At 40.8% G+C, this 14,953-nt stretch overlaps 1 protein-coding gene across 1 annotated transcript in view; it reads left to right on the forward strand.

The window, feature by feature from the left end:
• Window positions 1-14,574, forward strand: part of PPP1R14C (protein phosphatase 1 regulatory inhibitor subunit 14C) — a gene marked incomplete at both ends in the record, with an annotated part of 99,081 nt that extends 84,507 nt beyond the window's left edge. Inside the window, one exon of the mRNA XM_080700389.1 lies at window positions 14,500-14,574. Within this exon, the coding sequence (XP_080556515.1) occupies window positions 14,500-14,574 (75 nt within the window). The remainder of the gene's footprint in view (window positions 1-14,499) is intronic.
• Window positions 14,575-14,953: the final 379 nt, after the last annotated feature.

Raw genomic sequence — 14,953 nt, forward strand, 5'->3', positions numbered from 1 at the left:
GTCCCCGAGAGGGGAAGTGGCATGATCCAAGTGGCCCTGGAGTGGCTGATTTAGTCACAGGCTGTTACTAAGACTGTGGAAGGAAAGGTCAAAGCAGACGCTGGTGAGGAAGGGGCTAGAGGAGCTGCAGCTCTCCACCAGGCAGGGCCGGGAGAGGGTGACCTGGGTTCCTCAGCAATGACACCCTCCAGCCAGGACTGTAGCTGGGAGAACGGACAGCCACAGAGGAAGAAACCTTTGCTGCTCAGAGTCACTGCGGGCTTCACAGTCTGGCCTGAGACCTGGCTCTTGCTGGGGCTCACACACAGAACTTCTCATCTTCCTTCCTTGTCAACCCTTCCCTGCAGGAAGGGGCAGAGGAGCTGCATTCCCTTAGTGTAATCAGAACAGCATGTTGTTGGCTTGAATTCATAGAGACTGGATCTTAGTTGATTTTGTGCTACCGGATCAGAATACCTGAGACAGGGTCATATATAAAGAAAATGAATCTATTTCTAGGTATGGAGACTGGGAAGGCCCAGAGCATGGTGCTGGGCTCAGGCAGAGGGTGCCCAGCGGCATCATCCTTCCTCGCTGGGACAAAGTGAGCACAGGAGAGAGCTGGAAGCAAAGCAGGGCAGAACTCTAGTCTCTAACCACCTGCTCTTAGGGAACCAAGTCCACTTGGGATGATGATGGGAGTCCACTCATGATGGCAGAGCCCCAGTGGCTGCTTACCTTTTACAGGCCCTCCAGCAACAACACATTTCAGTGTGAGTTTGGGAGGGGACAGTCAGAGCATAGCAGACTGAACAGGTTCTCATCCTAAAGTTCAGTGCAGTCTTGGTGGTGATGATGGTAGCGCTTCCTAAACACCTGCCGTGCTTTATTGACTTAATCATTTCATCCTTACAGAAAACTTGAGGGTAGGTTCCATTGTCATTTCTTCGCTTACCGGTGAGGAAAGCCAAGGCCTGTAGAACACTGATGAGTCTTGCAATGGGACACGAGGTTTGAACCTAGGCCACCTGGCGCCAGAGTCCTCCTCTTAAGCACGTGACTACACTGCTTCTTGCTGTGCACATATAAGGTGACCCCCTCTTTATAGGAACAAACCCACTAAGATTGTTATTATTACTTTTAAGGTGTCTGTTTCAAAGGGTCCTCCTGTGTCTGCTCCCAAGGTCTTTATCTTCTGCTCCTCAGCTTCCTGCGGCATGGTGCACTTCACAGTCCTCAGGACGCTGGGTCCCAGCCTCATTACACCAGCTCAAGAGGAGACCCCAGCAGGTGCAGTTGGGTGCCCTTCCCCTCTTTGGGCCCAGAAGCCCACAGTGAGCCTTGTGGCTAGAGGCGGAAAAGAAGGTGCCTACCTGTATCCCCTAGGTGGCATCTGAGAGGCGTTTAGGCAAAAGCTACTGAATGAATCAGTCTTAAAATATATATATTGCATGTTTTGAAAGATAGCTTAGGGGAAATGTTTATTGGCCTTTTAAAAATTGTGGCACTTAGCTGAAATAGTGTGTCAACTCTTAGGAACTGGAATGGCCAGATGTTAAAAGATGTTAAAAGTCAGCTGATAACAAGTTTCCCTTTAAGGAATGATGAGGGAGAGGAGAAGGAGGAGGAAGGAGGAAGAAGGAACTGGCAGTCCACATTCTGTAGACTTTATGTTCACACAGAGCTTGTGTGGCTGTTTTGAGGTCTCTGGGAGCAAGGACCTCCTTCCCCTCGTCCACTGGGGGAGGTGCCAAGAGCCTGCGCGAGTTTCCCTGTGTCTGGGAGGAGCCATGAACTCACCTGGTACCGTGGCTCATGCCTTATTCTGACAGACCTGCTGTTGTGTCTTCCTCCCCAGCCGGCCTGGAGCCCCTGGGAAATTGACGTTTGTCCTCTTCTGCTCTGCCTCCGAGCATGTGGGCAGAATCTTGCACAACTCCCCTTAATTAGACTGAAAGCTTGGGACATAATTATTTAACTCAGTTGGCATCAAGGGCCAACTTTGTGGCCTCTTTACTCGCTTTGTGACCTTGGGCAAGTGACTTTTAATAAACTAGAACATCCATTTTTCTGATCTCTACAATTCTACATTGGATTAAACACAGTAACATGGAGAAGAGTCCAAGAGGAGATCTGCCATCAGTGTTAGTCCCCTTCACCTTCTTTGTATCACACAAACCCAGAGCCACATCCCAGAACGGAGCCCCATCCCTCCCCCCTGGAGCGCCTCACCCATTCCCATCCCATCATCCAGCCAGGGAGTGAAAGGTCATAAAAGAGTTTGGGAATTGACTTTAGTGACTTTTCATTTTCATTTGGAAATCCTGCAACTGAGAAGCAGCTTGCTTTCAACCTTTCTTTCAGCTTGTTTGGTGTGTGTATGGGTTCCAAAGGAAGAGGCTATTTACAAGCAATGGTGAAATGTCCAGCTTGGAAATAGCCTGTTTTTTAAAAAAATATATATGTACACAGAACATCTACTAAGATAGATATATTTTGGGTCATAGGGCAGATCTCAAATTTGAAAAATTTAAATTATACAAAGTATGGTCTTTACAGTGGAATTAAATTGGAAACGAGTAACAGAAAGCTACCTGGGAAATTCCCAAGCATTTAAAAATGACATATTTATAAATGATGCATAGGCCAAAGAAGAGGGAAATTAAAAAGTATTTTGAACTGAATGACATGAAAACCCATCATATCAAACTTTGGGATATGCCTCAAAGTGCAGCTTAGAGGGGAATATATAGTACTGAATGGAAATGTTGGAAAATACCTTGAGTTAATGTTCCCAACTCCCACCTGAGGAACCAATAAAAGAAGATCACAGTAAGGCCCAACAAAGTCAAGAAAGAAAACAATAAAGATGAAAGCAGTAATCAGTAAAACCAAACAATAAAACAATAAAGAAAATCAGTGAAACAAAAACTGCTTCTTTGAAAAGGTCAATGCAACTGATAAACCTCTATCCATGCTGACAAATGGGACTAGAGAAGACAAAATACCAGCATCAGTAACGGGAGAGGTGACTGTAGAGTCCACTGGTATTGTGAACAGCATTATGTCCATAATTTCAACAACTTATATGAACAGGCATGTATACTGTGATATAATAAGGAATACATATTTGATCTCTGCCCCCGTTCCTGGCACAGAGTTCCTGAAACCCTTATAATTTCCTGAGCATTAAGGATATTAGGTACATATTTTGTTTTAATATTTGGACTTTGACCCTGGCTCCTAATACAGATTTCAAAATCCCTTGGCATTTCCTGGGTGATACAAGTGTCTTTTGTTCTAACAAGGCATCCGTTGGTGGGTTCCTGGCTGAGGGCTGTTCACCAGAAACAGCAAGCCAATATTAGAAACTTGGAGCTTTCATTCCCAACCCCCATCCTCCAGAAAGGAAAGAGGAGATAGGGATGGAGCTACTAGTCCATTATGGCTCTGTGATGTAGCCTCCACCCTGAGCTGTAGCCTACGTTCAGAGATCTTACAGGTGCTGAATGTGTGGAGGTGCCGGAGTTAGCACGTCCAGAGATAGGCATGAAATCCCCACATCACTTCTTCCCCACCTTGTTCTCTGTGTTTCTTCCTCTTGCTGCTTAGCTGTGTCTTTTACCATATCCTTTATTAATAGGAGTAAACAGAAGTGTTTCCAAGTTTTGTGAACTCCTCTAGCAGTGAACCCAAGAAGGAGTAGTGGAGACCCCACTTGTCATCACATACTATCCGAAGTATACATCACAACCTGGGACCCGAGACTGGCATCTGAAATGGGAGGGGTGCAGCCTTCCAGGACTCATGCCTTAACCTGTGGATCTAACTCTGACTCCAGGTAGATAGTGTTAGCATTGAGTTGAATCATAGAAGATCCTGTTGGTGTCCACTGGGGAAGTCCTTGCTGTATGGGGAAACCCTGTGTCCCCCACATTACAATGGCTAGATGTGGGCTGTGTTGAGTGTTGGAGTAGAAAAGTAGTTTGCTTTTCCTATCTCATATAGGCAAATTTTTTAGAAGACTCAACCTATCAAAACCTCCCTCAAAATAAGAAAAACATCAAAAAACTTTAGGCCTTGATAGTCTCATTGGGGAATTTTACTAGACTTCTAAGAAAGAAGTCATGCCACTTCTACATAAACTCTTCCAGAAACATAAACAGTAAGGAACATTTTCCAATTCTGAAATCACTCTAAGACCAGACAAAGATAATATAAGTATCTCAAAGATAAAAAAAAATTTTAAGGACAATTTTGTCAAATTGAAATCGGAAATATATAAAAAAGGATAGATCACATGATCAATGGGGTTTATCTCAGGAATGCAAGACTGATTTAACATTGGAAAAATCAACATAATTAACTATATTTAAAAAGCTAAGGGGGGAATTTAAACCTATAATCATGTCAGTTGATGCAGACAAAGCATTTAACAAACCCCAAATCTATTCCTGATTAAAAAAAATTTTTTTTTCAGCAAACCAAGAACAAAAAATAGCCACTTAATCTTTTCAAAGAATCTCTGCAAAACACATGCAGGTAACATACTTAGTGGTGAAAAAGACTGAATGGATACCCCTAACTAAGATCAGGAAAATTACCAATATATCTATTCTTGTCACTTTTATTCAACATAGTATCAGTGCCTTTGGCCAGTACAATTAGGCAAGAAAAGGAAATTCAAGGTATGGACACTGGAAGAAGTAGAATTATCAGACACAGACATTGTGATTGTTCTGTAGAAAATCAAATATACTCTACAAAAACAATTCTGCTAGACTGGTATTTGAGTTTAGTAAACCTTTCAGAATGCAGATAAGTATATAAAATTTTTTTGTATTTCTTTATACTATCAACAAAAAATTATAAATAAACTATTCTATCTATAGTAATATTAACCATGTTAAATATTTAGAAATATATCTGACTAAAGATGTGAAATATCTGCACACAGGAAACTAAAAACAACCTTGCTGAGATATATTAAAGACATAAACAAGAGTAGAGGTATATCAATTCATGGGTGAGAAGATTCATTATTGAAACTTGGCAGTTCTCTTCAAGTTAGTTTATATATTTAATGCCATGTCAACCCAAAACTCCAACAGAACTTTTTTTTGTAGACACTTATAAGTTTATTTTAAAATTCTTAAGGAAGTTTGAGGGACCTAGAGTAGCCAAAACCATTTTAAGAAAAGTCAACAAAGTTGGCAGACTAACATTACTTGATCTGGGGATTTATTATAGATATATGTGTATCAGTAAGTACAGTGTGGTGTTAGTATTAAAAGAGGTAAATAAATATAGATCAAAGATTCAGTCATTTTACACCTAAGTATTATACAAAGGAAACAGAGGCATATTTTACTCAAACATTTGTTTTAACAACTTTACTTATAATGACCCGACACCAGAAACAATCTGAATTTCCATCAGCAGGTGATTTAATAAACAAATTGTGGTCGATCAAAACAATGGCATGCTGTGTAGCACCAAAAAAGAGATGAACTATTAATACATGTAACAATAGACTGGACCTCAAAATTAGTATACTGAATGGAAGAAGGCAGATTAAAGAGCACGTAGTATTTTGATTGCATTTATATAAAATTCTAGAAAATGAAAACAAATTTGTAGTCACAGAAAACAGACCAGTGTTTCCCTGGGAGGGGGAGGAGAGAGGTACTGCCACGGGGTGTGAAGGAAGACACTTCTGGGGTGCTGGATGCCTGCGTTATGTCGATCATGCAGACAGTATGCTCGTGGTGGTTTTACACCTTAACTTGCTCTGTGTAAGGTATGTCAGTAGTACTTTAATAAGGCTGTTTACAAAAGAAAAAAAGAAGCGACTGGGACACTTTTAGCAATGGAGCTTCTTTCTATCCATTCTGCGAAAGCTTCTCTCATCCAGGACACAATGGTGCCTTTCTGTCCCCTTCTAAGGGCTTCCTTCGCCTCTGTCCTTGATTCACCTCACCTTTCTCTAGCACTTGACTCTGTAGGGCACTTTGTCCTTCCAGAAACACCTTGTCCTCTCAGCTGCTTAACAGCACCCCGCTGTCCCTCCTGTCCTGATGGCTCCAACTCCTTCCCCAGCCCTCTGGCCTTAGGCTTCGGCCTTCATCTTCCATTTCCACTTACCTCCAAGGTTACTCATCTCTTCCTGCGACTTACAGCGCTATCATCTGTGCTGTGCAGGGAAATCCTGTGATGCTGAAAATATTCTCTATAAGTCATGTCCAGTTGGGTCATCACAGCCATATGGGGTGCTTGAAATGTGAGTAACAAAATGTATTTAAATTTTTATTTATTTAACTACATTTAATTTCTCTCTCTCTCTCTCTCTCTCTCTGTGTGTGTGTGTGTGTGTGTGTGTTACTGGGGATGAAACCCAGAGGCTTTTCTACCTCTGGGTTATACGCCCAGACCTATTGTATACTTTATTTGGAAACAGGGTCTCCCTAAGTTGCTGAGAGCCTCACTAAGTAGCTGAGGCTGGCTTTGAACCTGCGCAATACTCCTGTCTCAGCCTCCCAAGTGCTGGGATTACAATGTGCGCCACCACGCCCATAGTTAGTAGCTACTGTACTGAATAGTCCAGGTCTAGATCAATGTGTGCTTACAGACTATGAGGGATCTCGTCATCTGATCTTGATCTTTGTTTTTTCAAGATAAAATAGTAAGAGTGACAAGTTTTTGTGAAACTTTTGCTTCAGTCTTGTATCTCTGTGCATCACACGTACTTGTTTTGTTTATATATAAAAAAAAACCACTGGTTAGCCGGGTGTGGTGGCGCACGCTTGTCATCCCAGCATTCCAGAGGCTGAGACAGGAGGATCGTGGTTCGCGGACAGCCTCAGGTACTTAGTGAGGCCCTCTGCAACTCAGTGAGACCCTGTTTCAAAATAAAGAATAAAAAGTAGGGCTGGTGGGGTAGCTCGGAGGTAGAATGCCCCTGGGTTCCATCTCCAATACCACACACACACACACAAAAGGCCACTGGTCTAGGTGCTGGTGAGGTCTGTATTTATGTCTTTAGCCATAAGTTGAGGCTGTCTGAGAATCAAGGTCATATTTATCTTTTTTGTCATCTCACCAGAAATCCATAAACCTGTTGTTTCTGCCTCTAGTTCTCCTGTGTCAGCAAAAGGCAGCACCTTTTCATCCAGTTGCTGAGGAGCCGTGGCCTTCGTTCCCTGATGTCGTGTCCCTTCTCCCCTGTGCCCCACCCCACATTCCACCCAGCAGCACGATCTGTTATTGGCTTGCCTCCAATATGGATTCCTCATCTACCCACTTATTTCCGCCAGTGTACTGTAAGCCTCCCACGTCTCTACTCACAGAGAGTGCTTCTGAGTCATGTGAACCAAGAGCCCTCAAAGTATTTTTAATTAGCAATCCTTGAATCTTCTTTGAACATTAACTATAATCAACAGGATCTTTCTCTGCGGCTGTTGTTGCCAAGTCTCTAAATGGAGAATAAATGTTGGCTTCGCTATTTTTAACTTACTCAGCTGAGCACCCAAATACACAAATTTAATGAATAGCTTAAATATATGCATATGTACAATATAACAGACATATAAATCATGTTGCTATAAAATGGAAATGAACAATTTTATTAATGTTAATACATTATAAACAAAAGACAAATTATATAATTTATTTAAACTTTTAATCTCTGAGGCTTATGCACATCATGATCAATTTTTTCTGAGAAAATTTGGATTTGATTTAAATTACCAAATCACTTTGTCTTGAAGAGAAAGTTCTATAGTTTGGGTACATTATTCCTTATGTAATTTTAGTCTTTATAAAAAATGTGTTGTTAAAATAGTGCAGAAAAAATTACTAGGGTTATTAGCAGAGCAAATTACAGATTTTGTGATTCTGACCTGGGCTTTTAAAAAGTAAAGAAATGAGCCGGGTGTGGTGGCGCACGCTTGTAATCCCAGCATTCGGGAGGCTGAGACTGGAGGATTGTGGTTTGTGGATAGCCTCAGGTACTTAGTGAAGCCCTCTGCAACTCAGTGAGACCCGGTTTCAAAATAAAGAATAAAAAATAGGGCAGGGGGTGTAGCTCGGAGCTCAAATGCCCTGGGTTCCATCCCCAGACCTGCCAAAAAAAAAAAAAAAAAAAGTAAAGAAATGAATAGTCAAATACTGAAACTCTTTACAGTAATTATTTGCATAACGGATTCCCCAAATCACAAAACTGAAACTGTATATAAGTTAGTAAGGGAGTCAATAGAAAATGCATTTAACTTTTCAAAATGGAATTAAATATACATTGGAAAATACGGCATTATTTCATCCAAGAAAATTTTTTAATTAGATGGGCAGTATTTAGACAATTGAAATAGGATTTCCATTTTACTCTACTTATATTCCAGTCTGCCTAAGGTCAGAGATGGTGAGGATTAAAATGTTTATGTTCTTTGACTCACTTGGAGGATAGCTCTAAAGGGAAAAAGCCATGGTGCAGACAAAGTCTAACGCAGAAAATGTTAGTTATGTCATCGTTTATCATTTTGGAGAGCCAGGGACCATCCAGAACTCCAGGGATGGAAGAATCAAATACTTTGCAGGAGGTCCGTATGAGGGGGCTATGTAATCATTGATATTAACTTTTAGGAAGACTGTTTAATGTTGTGGGGAAAAGCTTCAGACGTAGAGTGAGGTAGAAAAAAAAAGGATATGGTTATACCGTTATTTTAATTAAGTAAAAACAATATACATAGAAGAAAATATGTTCATAGTGGCTAATTCTAAGAAGTACACTCATTGATGCTGGTTTAAATTTTCCAAGTTTTTAAGAAAAAGCATGTATTACTTATATAATAGCAAAGACTATTAAAACAAATTGTGGTTTTTCTTTATGGCCGAGTAAAATTCCATTGTGTACATATCCCATAGTTTTGTAATCCATTCATCTGTTGATGGACATATTGACTGGTTCCATAGTTTGGCAATTGTAAATTGTGTGACTATGAACATAGATATGCATGCATTAGTTTGGTAATTTGGTTTCCTTTCTTTGGGGTAGATATTTAGAAGTGGTATTGCTGAATCATATGGTAAGTTTGTTCCCATTCTTCTGAGGATCTTCCATACAGTTTTCCAAAGTGGTTCACTAATTTGCAATCCCACCAACAATGTATTAGAGTTCCCACTTCTCCACATCCTCGCCAGCATTTGTTGTTGTTTGTGTTTTGAATGATTGCCATTCTAGTTGGATTTAGGTGAAATCTCAAGGTAGTTTTGATTTGCATCTCTCTGATTGCTAATGATGTTGAATATTTTTTCATGCATTTATTGGCCATATGAATTTCTTCTTATGTGAAGTGTCTATTTAGTTCACTTGCCTTTTTTTTTTGTGTGTGTGTGGTACTGGGGCTCCTGGAAACCCTTCTACCTCTGGGCTACACTCCCAGACCTATTTTATACTTTTTTATTTGGAAACAGGGTCTCTTAAGCCAGCACGCCTGGCTTGAACCTGCGCGATCCTCCTGTCTCCGCCTCCCAAGCACAGGGATTACAAGAGTGTGCCACCACACCTGGCCTACTTGCCTATTTTTTTTAATTGGGTTATTTGTTTTTTTAGTGCCGAGTTCCTTGAGTTCTCTGTATATTCTAGGTATTAGTCCTCTATCGGAGGGGTAGGTGGCAAAAATCTTCTCCCATTCTGTTGGCTCTCGGTTGAGGTTCTTGATAGTTTCCTTTGATGTACAGAAGCTCTTCAGTTTCATGCAATCCCACATATTGAATCACCTTTTAGTTTCTTGTGCCTCTGGGGTCTTGTTGAGAAAGTTTTTATCTGTGCCTATGTGTTGCAGTGTTGGACCTATGCCCTCTTCAAGGAGCCTCAAAGTCTCTGGTCTAATTTCCAAGTCTTTGATCCATCTTGAATTGAGTCTTGTGCAGGATGAGACAGTGGGGTTTATGCCCATTTTTCTGCATATGGTTAACCAGTTTTGCCAACAGCATTTGTTGAACAGGCTATCTTTATTCCAGTGTATGTTTTGGCCCCTTTTTCAAAAATCAGTTGGATGTAAGTGTGCGGATTTGTTTCTGAGTCTTCTATTCTGCGCCATTGGTCTATGCACAAGTATGTCATTTATAGGGAAATGGATGGAACTGGAGAACGTTACGCTAAGTGAGATTGGTCAGTCACAAAAAGTAAGAAATCGGATGCTCTCCCTAATATGTGAAAGCTAGGGAGAAAATGGGTCATAGGAGGAACTCTAGACGAAGAAGGAGATACTATAGATGAGCAAATAAGGCGACCTAACTGAGGGGGATGGGAGCGGGGGAAGGGAAATTCTCTAATGTTCATGATGTACATTAACAAACATATTAAAGTCAATCATTAAGCCAAACGTGAGAAGGAGGGGGAAGAAATGGGGTAGGAATTGGGTAAGGGCTAATTGGGTGATGTGTGCATGTATGCCTCCACCATCTTGTACTCCATTAAGATGTATGACTACAGTGCACCAATTAAAAAATTTACAAAAGTGTGGTGTCAGAAAAAATATTAAATATTTATACCTATTGTATTTTAGGGCTGGGGAGCAGTGCAGGGCTCATTTAGCCTGGAAGCTTATGGCTGAAGCTTGTCACTGGCATAGGGAGAGGTTTGGGGGGGGCTCAAAAGATAGCAAGGTTCCCTGTGTTTTTGCTTAGTCCCTGATAACGCTGAGTTCTCTTCCTCACTGGCTGCTACTTGCTGATAACATCAGACTGGCTGTCAGCTTTGTGTTTGATAAACATAAAATAGGAAGAGAATATATAATTATTACCTAATAACTGTGACTTGTTTGGTAGTTGCATGTTTTAAAATGTGAACCAGTGAAAATCCCAGTGGCATAAAGTGAGAAAACCATTCTAGATGGATTTTCAGTCTTTGTGTTTTAATCTGTTTATAGGTCATGAAATAATTTGAGTGGGTCTCACTCAGCAGTCCTTTATAAATGAAACTAAAGTAGAATAGAAGATATCAGAGCAAGTTTTTATTCTACAATTTTAAATTTCAGGTGTGTGTAGGCACTGGATTAAAACACAACATGAGATTTTGTTTTGCTTATGGTTTGCACTAGACTCTTCCTGGGATCTAGACCCGTGGTTCTCAGTGTGCCTCTGGGGCCAGGAGCATCGGCACCAGCGTCACATGGGAACCTGTCAGAAAGGCACATTCTTGGGCTTGACAACCACCTGCTGAGTGAAACACTCTGGGGTGGGCCCAGCACTCTGTGGCCTTAAAAGTTCCCCTGGTGCCTCTGATATTTACTCAACTTTGAGTTGAGTCTTAGCCTCAACTCTGGTCTTAGCCTTACTGGTCTTAGCCTCACTGTTCCAGGTGTGGCCTGGGAAAAATACTAATACCTGTGACCTAGTTGAAAATCTAGAATCTTAGATCCTAACTGCACCCACTCAATTAAAATCTACAAGATCTGCAGGTGATCTTTATGCACCTACTAAGCACAAAAACCCATGTACCTGCAGAGGCCATGAAAGCAGCTCTGTGAGCAAAGGTAAGCTGGCTTCCCCCTTAGAGCGGAGGCAGGAGAAGGCAGGATGCCATGAAGTCTAATCACTCTTCATTTGTTTAAAAATTGCCTGTGTCGAGACTTCCGGGAAGATGGCGACCGAGAAAAGCGGGGCTTAAGAGTCCCGCTAACAACCAATCTCCATTACCACAAAAAGAGCGCCTTTCATAGCCAGAAAACACCATCACCAGAAAAACAAAAAAACCACCAGGCTCCAGAGAGAAAGCGGACTGAGAACAGAGCTCAGGGCCACAGAGGAGACACACGCGCCCGAGGACGCGGCAGCAGCGCCATACTGCCGGCGGCAGCGGCGAACTCAGCGGACGGCTACAGCAAGCTGAGGTGAGCCGATGCGGAACAGCCAGGCGGGATCTTTCGGCGCAGACAACATTTAAAGCTCCCAGTGGCTGAGCTCAGCACACGCTGCAGGGATTCAGAGTGGAAATCAAAACCAGAGAAGAAAAAATACGTCAGCCTCATGGCCGAGGGCGTGGCAGAGGCGCCATATTGCCACCGGCGGCGGCAGCAGCAGTGAATTCACCGAGTCCAGTACAGCTACATCTACGTACTCAAGAACAGTGAGTCAAATTGCGGGCCACAGAGGAGAAATCCCAGTATTGTGCCTCCTGGGACTTGACCCAGTGAGGGAGTGGTGGTGGCAGAGATATCACACCATAGGAGAGCGTGCAACCTGGCACCCCCCATAGTTTAAAGCAGCCTCTATCGACTCCCTGGGTCGGAGACTCTGTGATACAACCCAGTAAAGGAGTAGTAGGGTCTGAGATAATACAGACCCGAGATCCAGAGCACCTTAAGTGAAGCCATAGTGACCCAAGGGAAGAACCCAGAGAAGGCACAAACCTCCGAAATCATGGGAAAGAAGAATAACACTGAAGTAATGAATGTGCACAACCCCACAACATCAGAACCCGATAAAACAGAAAATCAGAGATTTCTAGAAGATCAAATCAGGAAAATAACTGTAGAAATAATAGAGGTGCTTCGAAAAGAACTCAGAGAGAGCCAAAAAGAGATAAAGGATGCAATTAATGAAGTAAAGGCCTCAATTCAAAGCACAAACAACCGATTAGACCACATGGAGAACAGAATCTCGCTCTTAGAAGATGAGCAATCCAAAAATGAATGCATAGTTTCTAATCTAGAAAAAGATATCCAACAGCAGGAATCTGACATTGAAGAAATATGGGCCCATCTTAAGAGAGCTAACCTAAGAATAATTGGAATAGAGGAGGGAAAAGAAAGTGATACCAAAGGGATCAACAATCTCTTCAAGGAAGTAATAGCAGAAAATTTTCCAAATATAGAGCAAGAGGTTGATACACAGATCCAGGAAACTTATAGAACTCCCTTTAGACAGGATCGGAGAAGAGGATCCCCACGCCATATAATTGTCAAAATGACCAATGTGGAAGCCAAGCAGAGAATCTTAAAGGCAACAAAAACAAAGGGCCAAGTGACATTCAGAGGCAAACCAATTAGAATCACTCCAGACTTCCCAAACCAAGTCATGAGAGCCAGAAGGGCTTGGAGTAACATATTCCAAACTCTGAAAGAAAACAACTTCCAGCCAAAAATTTCCTATCCAGCAAAACTTTCTATCAAATTAGATGGAGAAATAAGAAGCTTCCATGACAAACAGAAACTGAAGGAATTTATGTCTTCAAAACCAGCGCTAGAGAAAATACTCAAAGAGATTAACTACAAAGAAGAAATAGGTAACATTCACCAGAACCAGAGAAACAAGAGTTTCCATCCAACAGACAACTAAGATTGGTTATCTGTGGAGATTCATTATTTATGTTAGTCTTTTACCTATCTCTAAATTGTATTGTTTGCCTTTATTGTTGTTAATTTTTAGGATTTCTAGTTGGAATATTAATATACCTTCAGATATAGCATTTGGAAATATTTTATCCAATTCTATTAACTGTTAACTCTGTTTACATTGTCTTTGGATATACAATATTTTTTTTTATTTTTTAGGGAGTTTGTATATTCTTCTGTTGCCTGTGCCATTGAAATCATATCCAAGAAATCACTGCCAATTTCAATGTTGTGAGGTTTTATGACCCAGATTTTCTCCTAAAAGTTTATAGTCTTAAGATTTATATTTAGGTCTTTTATCTAGTTTGAGTTAATACTTGTATGTGGGATTAGGTAAGGGTCCAATTTTATTCTTTTCCATGTAATTATTATTTTTCAACAATATTTAGTTAAAAGATTAGTATTTCCTCCACCAAATGTTCGTGGAAACCTTGTCAAAAATAACTTGACAATATAGGGAAGAAGTTAGCTCTAGGCTTGTATTAGAACAGTACTACACTGTTTCAATTATTGTAGCTTTATATGGTTTGAAATCAGAAAATATACATCTTCTAGCTTTGTTTTTGCTTCGAGATTGTTTTGGGTATGTAGAGTCCATATTCCATATCAGGATAGATTTTTTTCTGAAAAATAAATATATGATAGTTTCACCTAAAAAAAAGAAAAAAATATTCTCTGGTAAGAAAGAAAGCAAAAAGAAATATTGAAATGTTATCTTTAAGTCATCAAAAGCTTGGTATCAGACAAATGAAACTGTTATGTGAGATTATCATTTTTAATTTTGGATAAATTGCTATAATACTAGATGTCAACCACTAAGCCAAGCATGGGAGGGAGGGATGGGGAGAGAATGGGGTGGGGATCGGGTGGGGGCTGACTGGGCAATGTGTGCATGTATGTCTACAAAAGTTTGCATTCCACTATGATGTATGAATACAGTGCACCAATAAAAAAATAAATAAATAAATAAAATAAAAATTGCCTGTGTCATACCAGTGAGAGTTAATACCTGACTAAATTCATCAACTAAAATAAACTTCCATTAACATCAGTTATGTTGAGCAGATTTTCAAGCACAACTTCGAATAGAGTGACCCCTCATATTAATTTCTTTCATCTCTTTTAGGAATTTATCAAAGAGCTGCTCTCTCGGATAAGAGGCATGAGGAAACTTAGCCCTCCGCAGAAGAAGAGCGTATGATTCTGGAACAGGGCAGAACTCTCTCAGAGATGAAGAAAGAGTCCTGAGATTTGGACTTCATGAAGACTTTGGTTAAACAATAGTTGTCTGTATGGAAAACGTTTTTCTTTTTTGGTGTGCGGGGAGGGAATCTATTAGAAATTTATTCAAGAGCGTTCCTTTTTGTTGTGTGTTTTTTTTTAAGGTTTTTGTTAGTGTACTATTTTACTAGAAAAGATATTATGACTCAGACTGCAGCCCAACCCAGGGTTATCAAAGCAGGTGGACACAATGGGCCAGGCCTGGTCATGCTTTCTGCAAAGACTCAGATGGTTAGTATCTTACGATACAGGGGAGATGGCTTTCTTACTACCAGTGTGGTAATACTTATTTTGTTAAG

This window comes from Muscardinus avellanarius (assembly GCF_963383645.1).
Source record: "Muscardinus avellanarius genome assembly, chromosome: 8".
NCBI classification, from domain to species: domain Eukaryota; kingdom Metazoa; phylum Chordata; class Mammalia; order Rodentia; family Gliridae; genus Muscardinus; species Muscardinus avellanarius.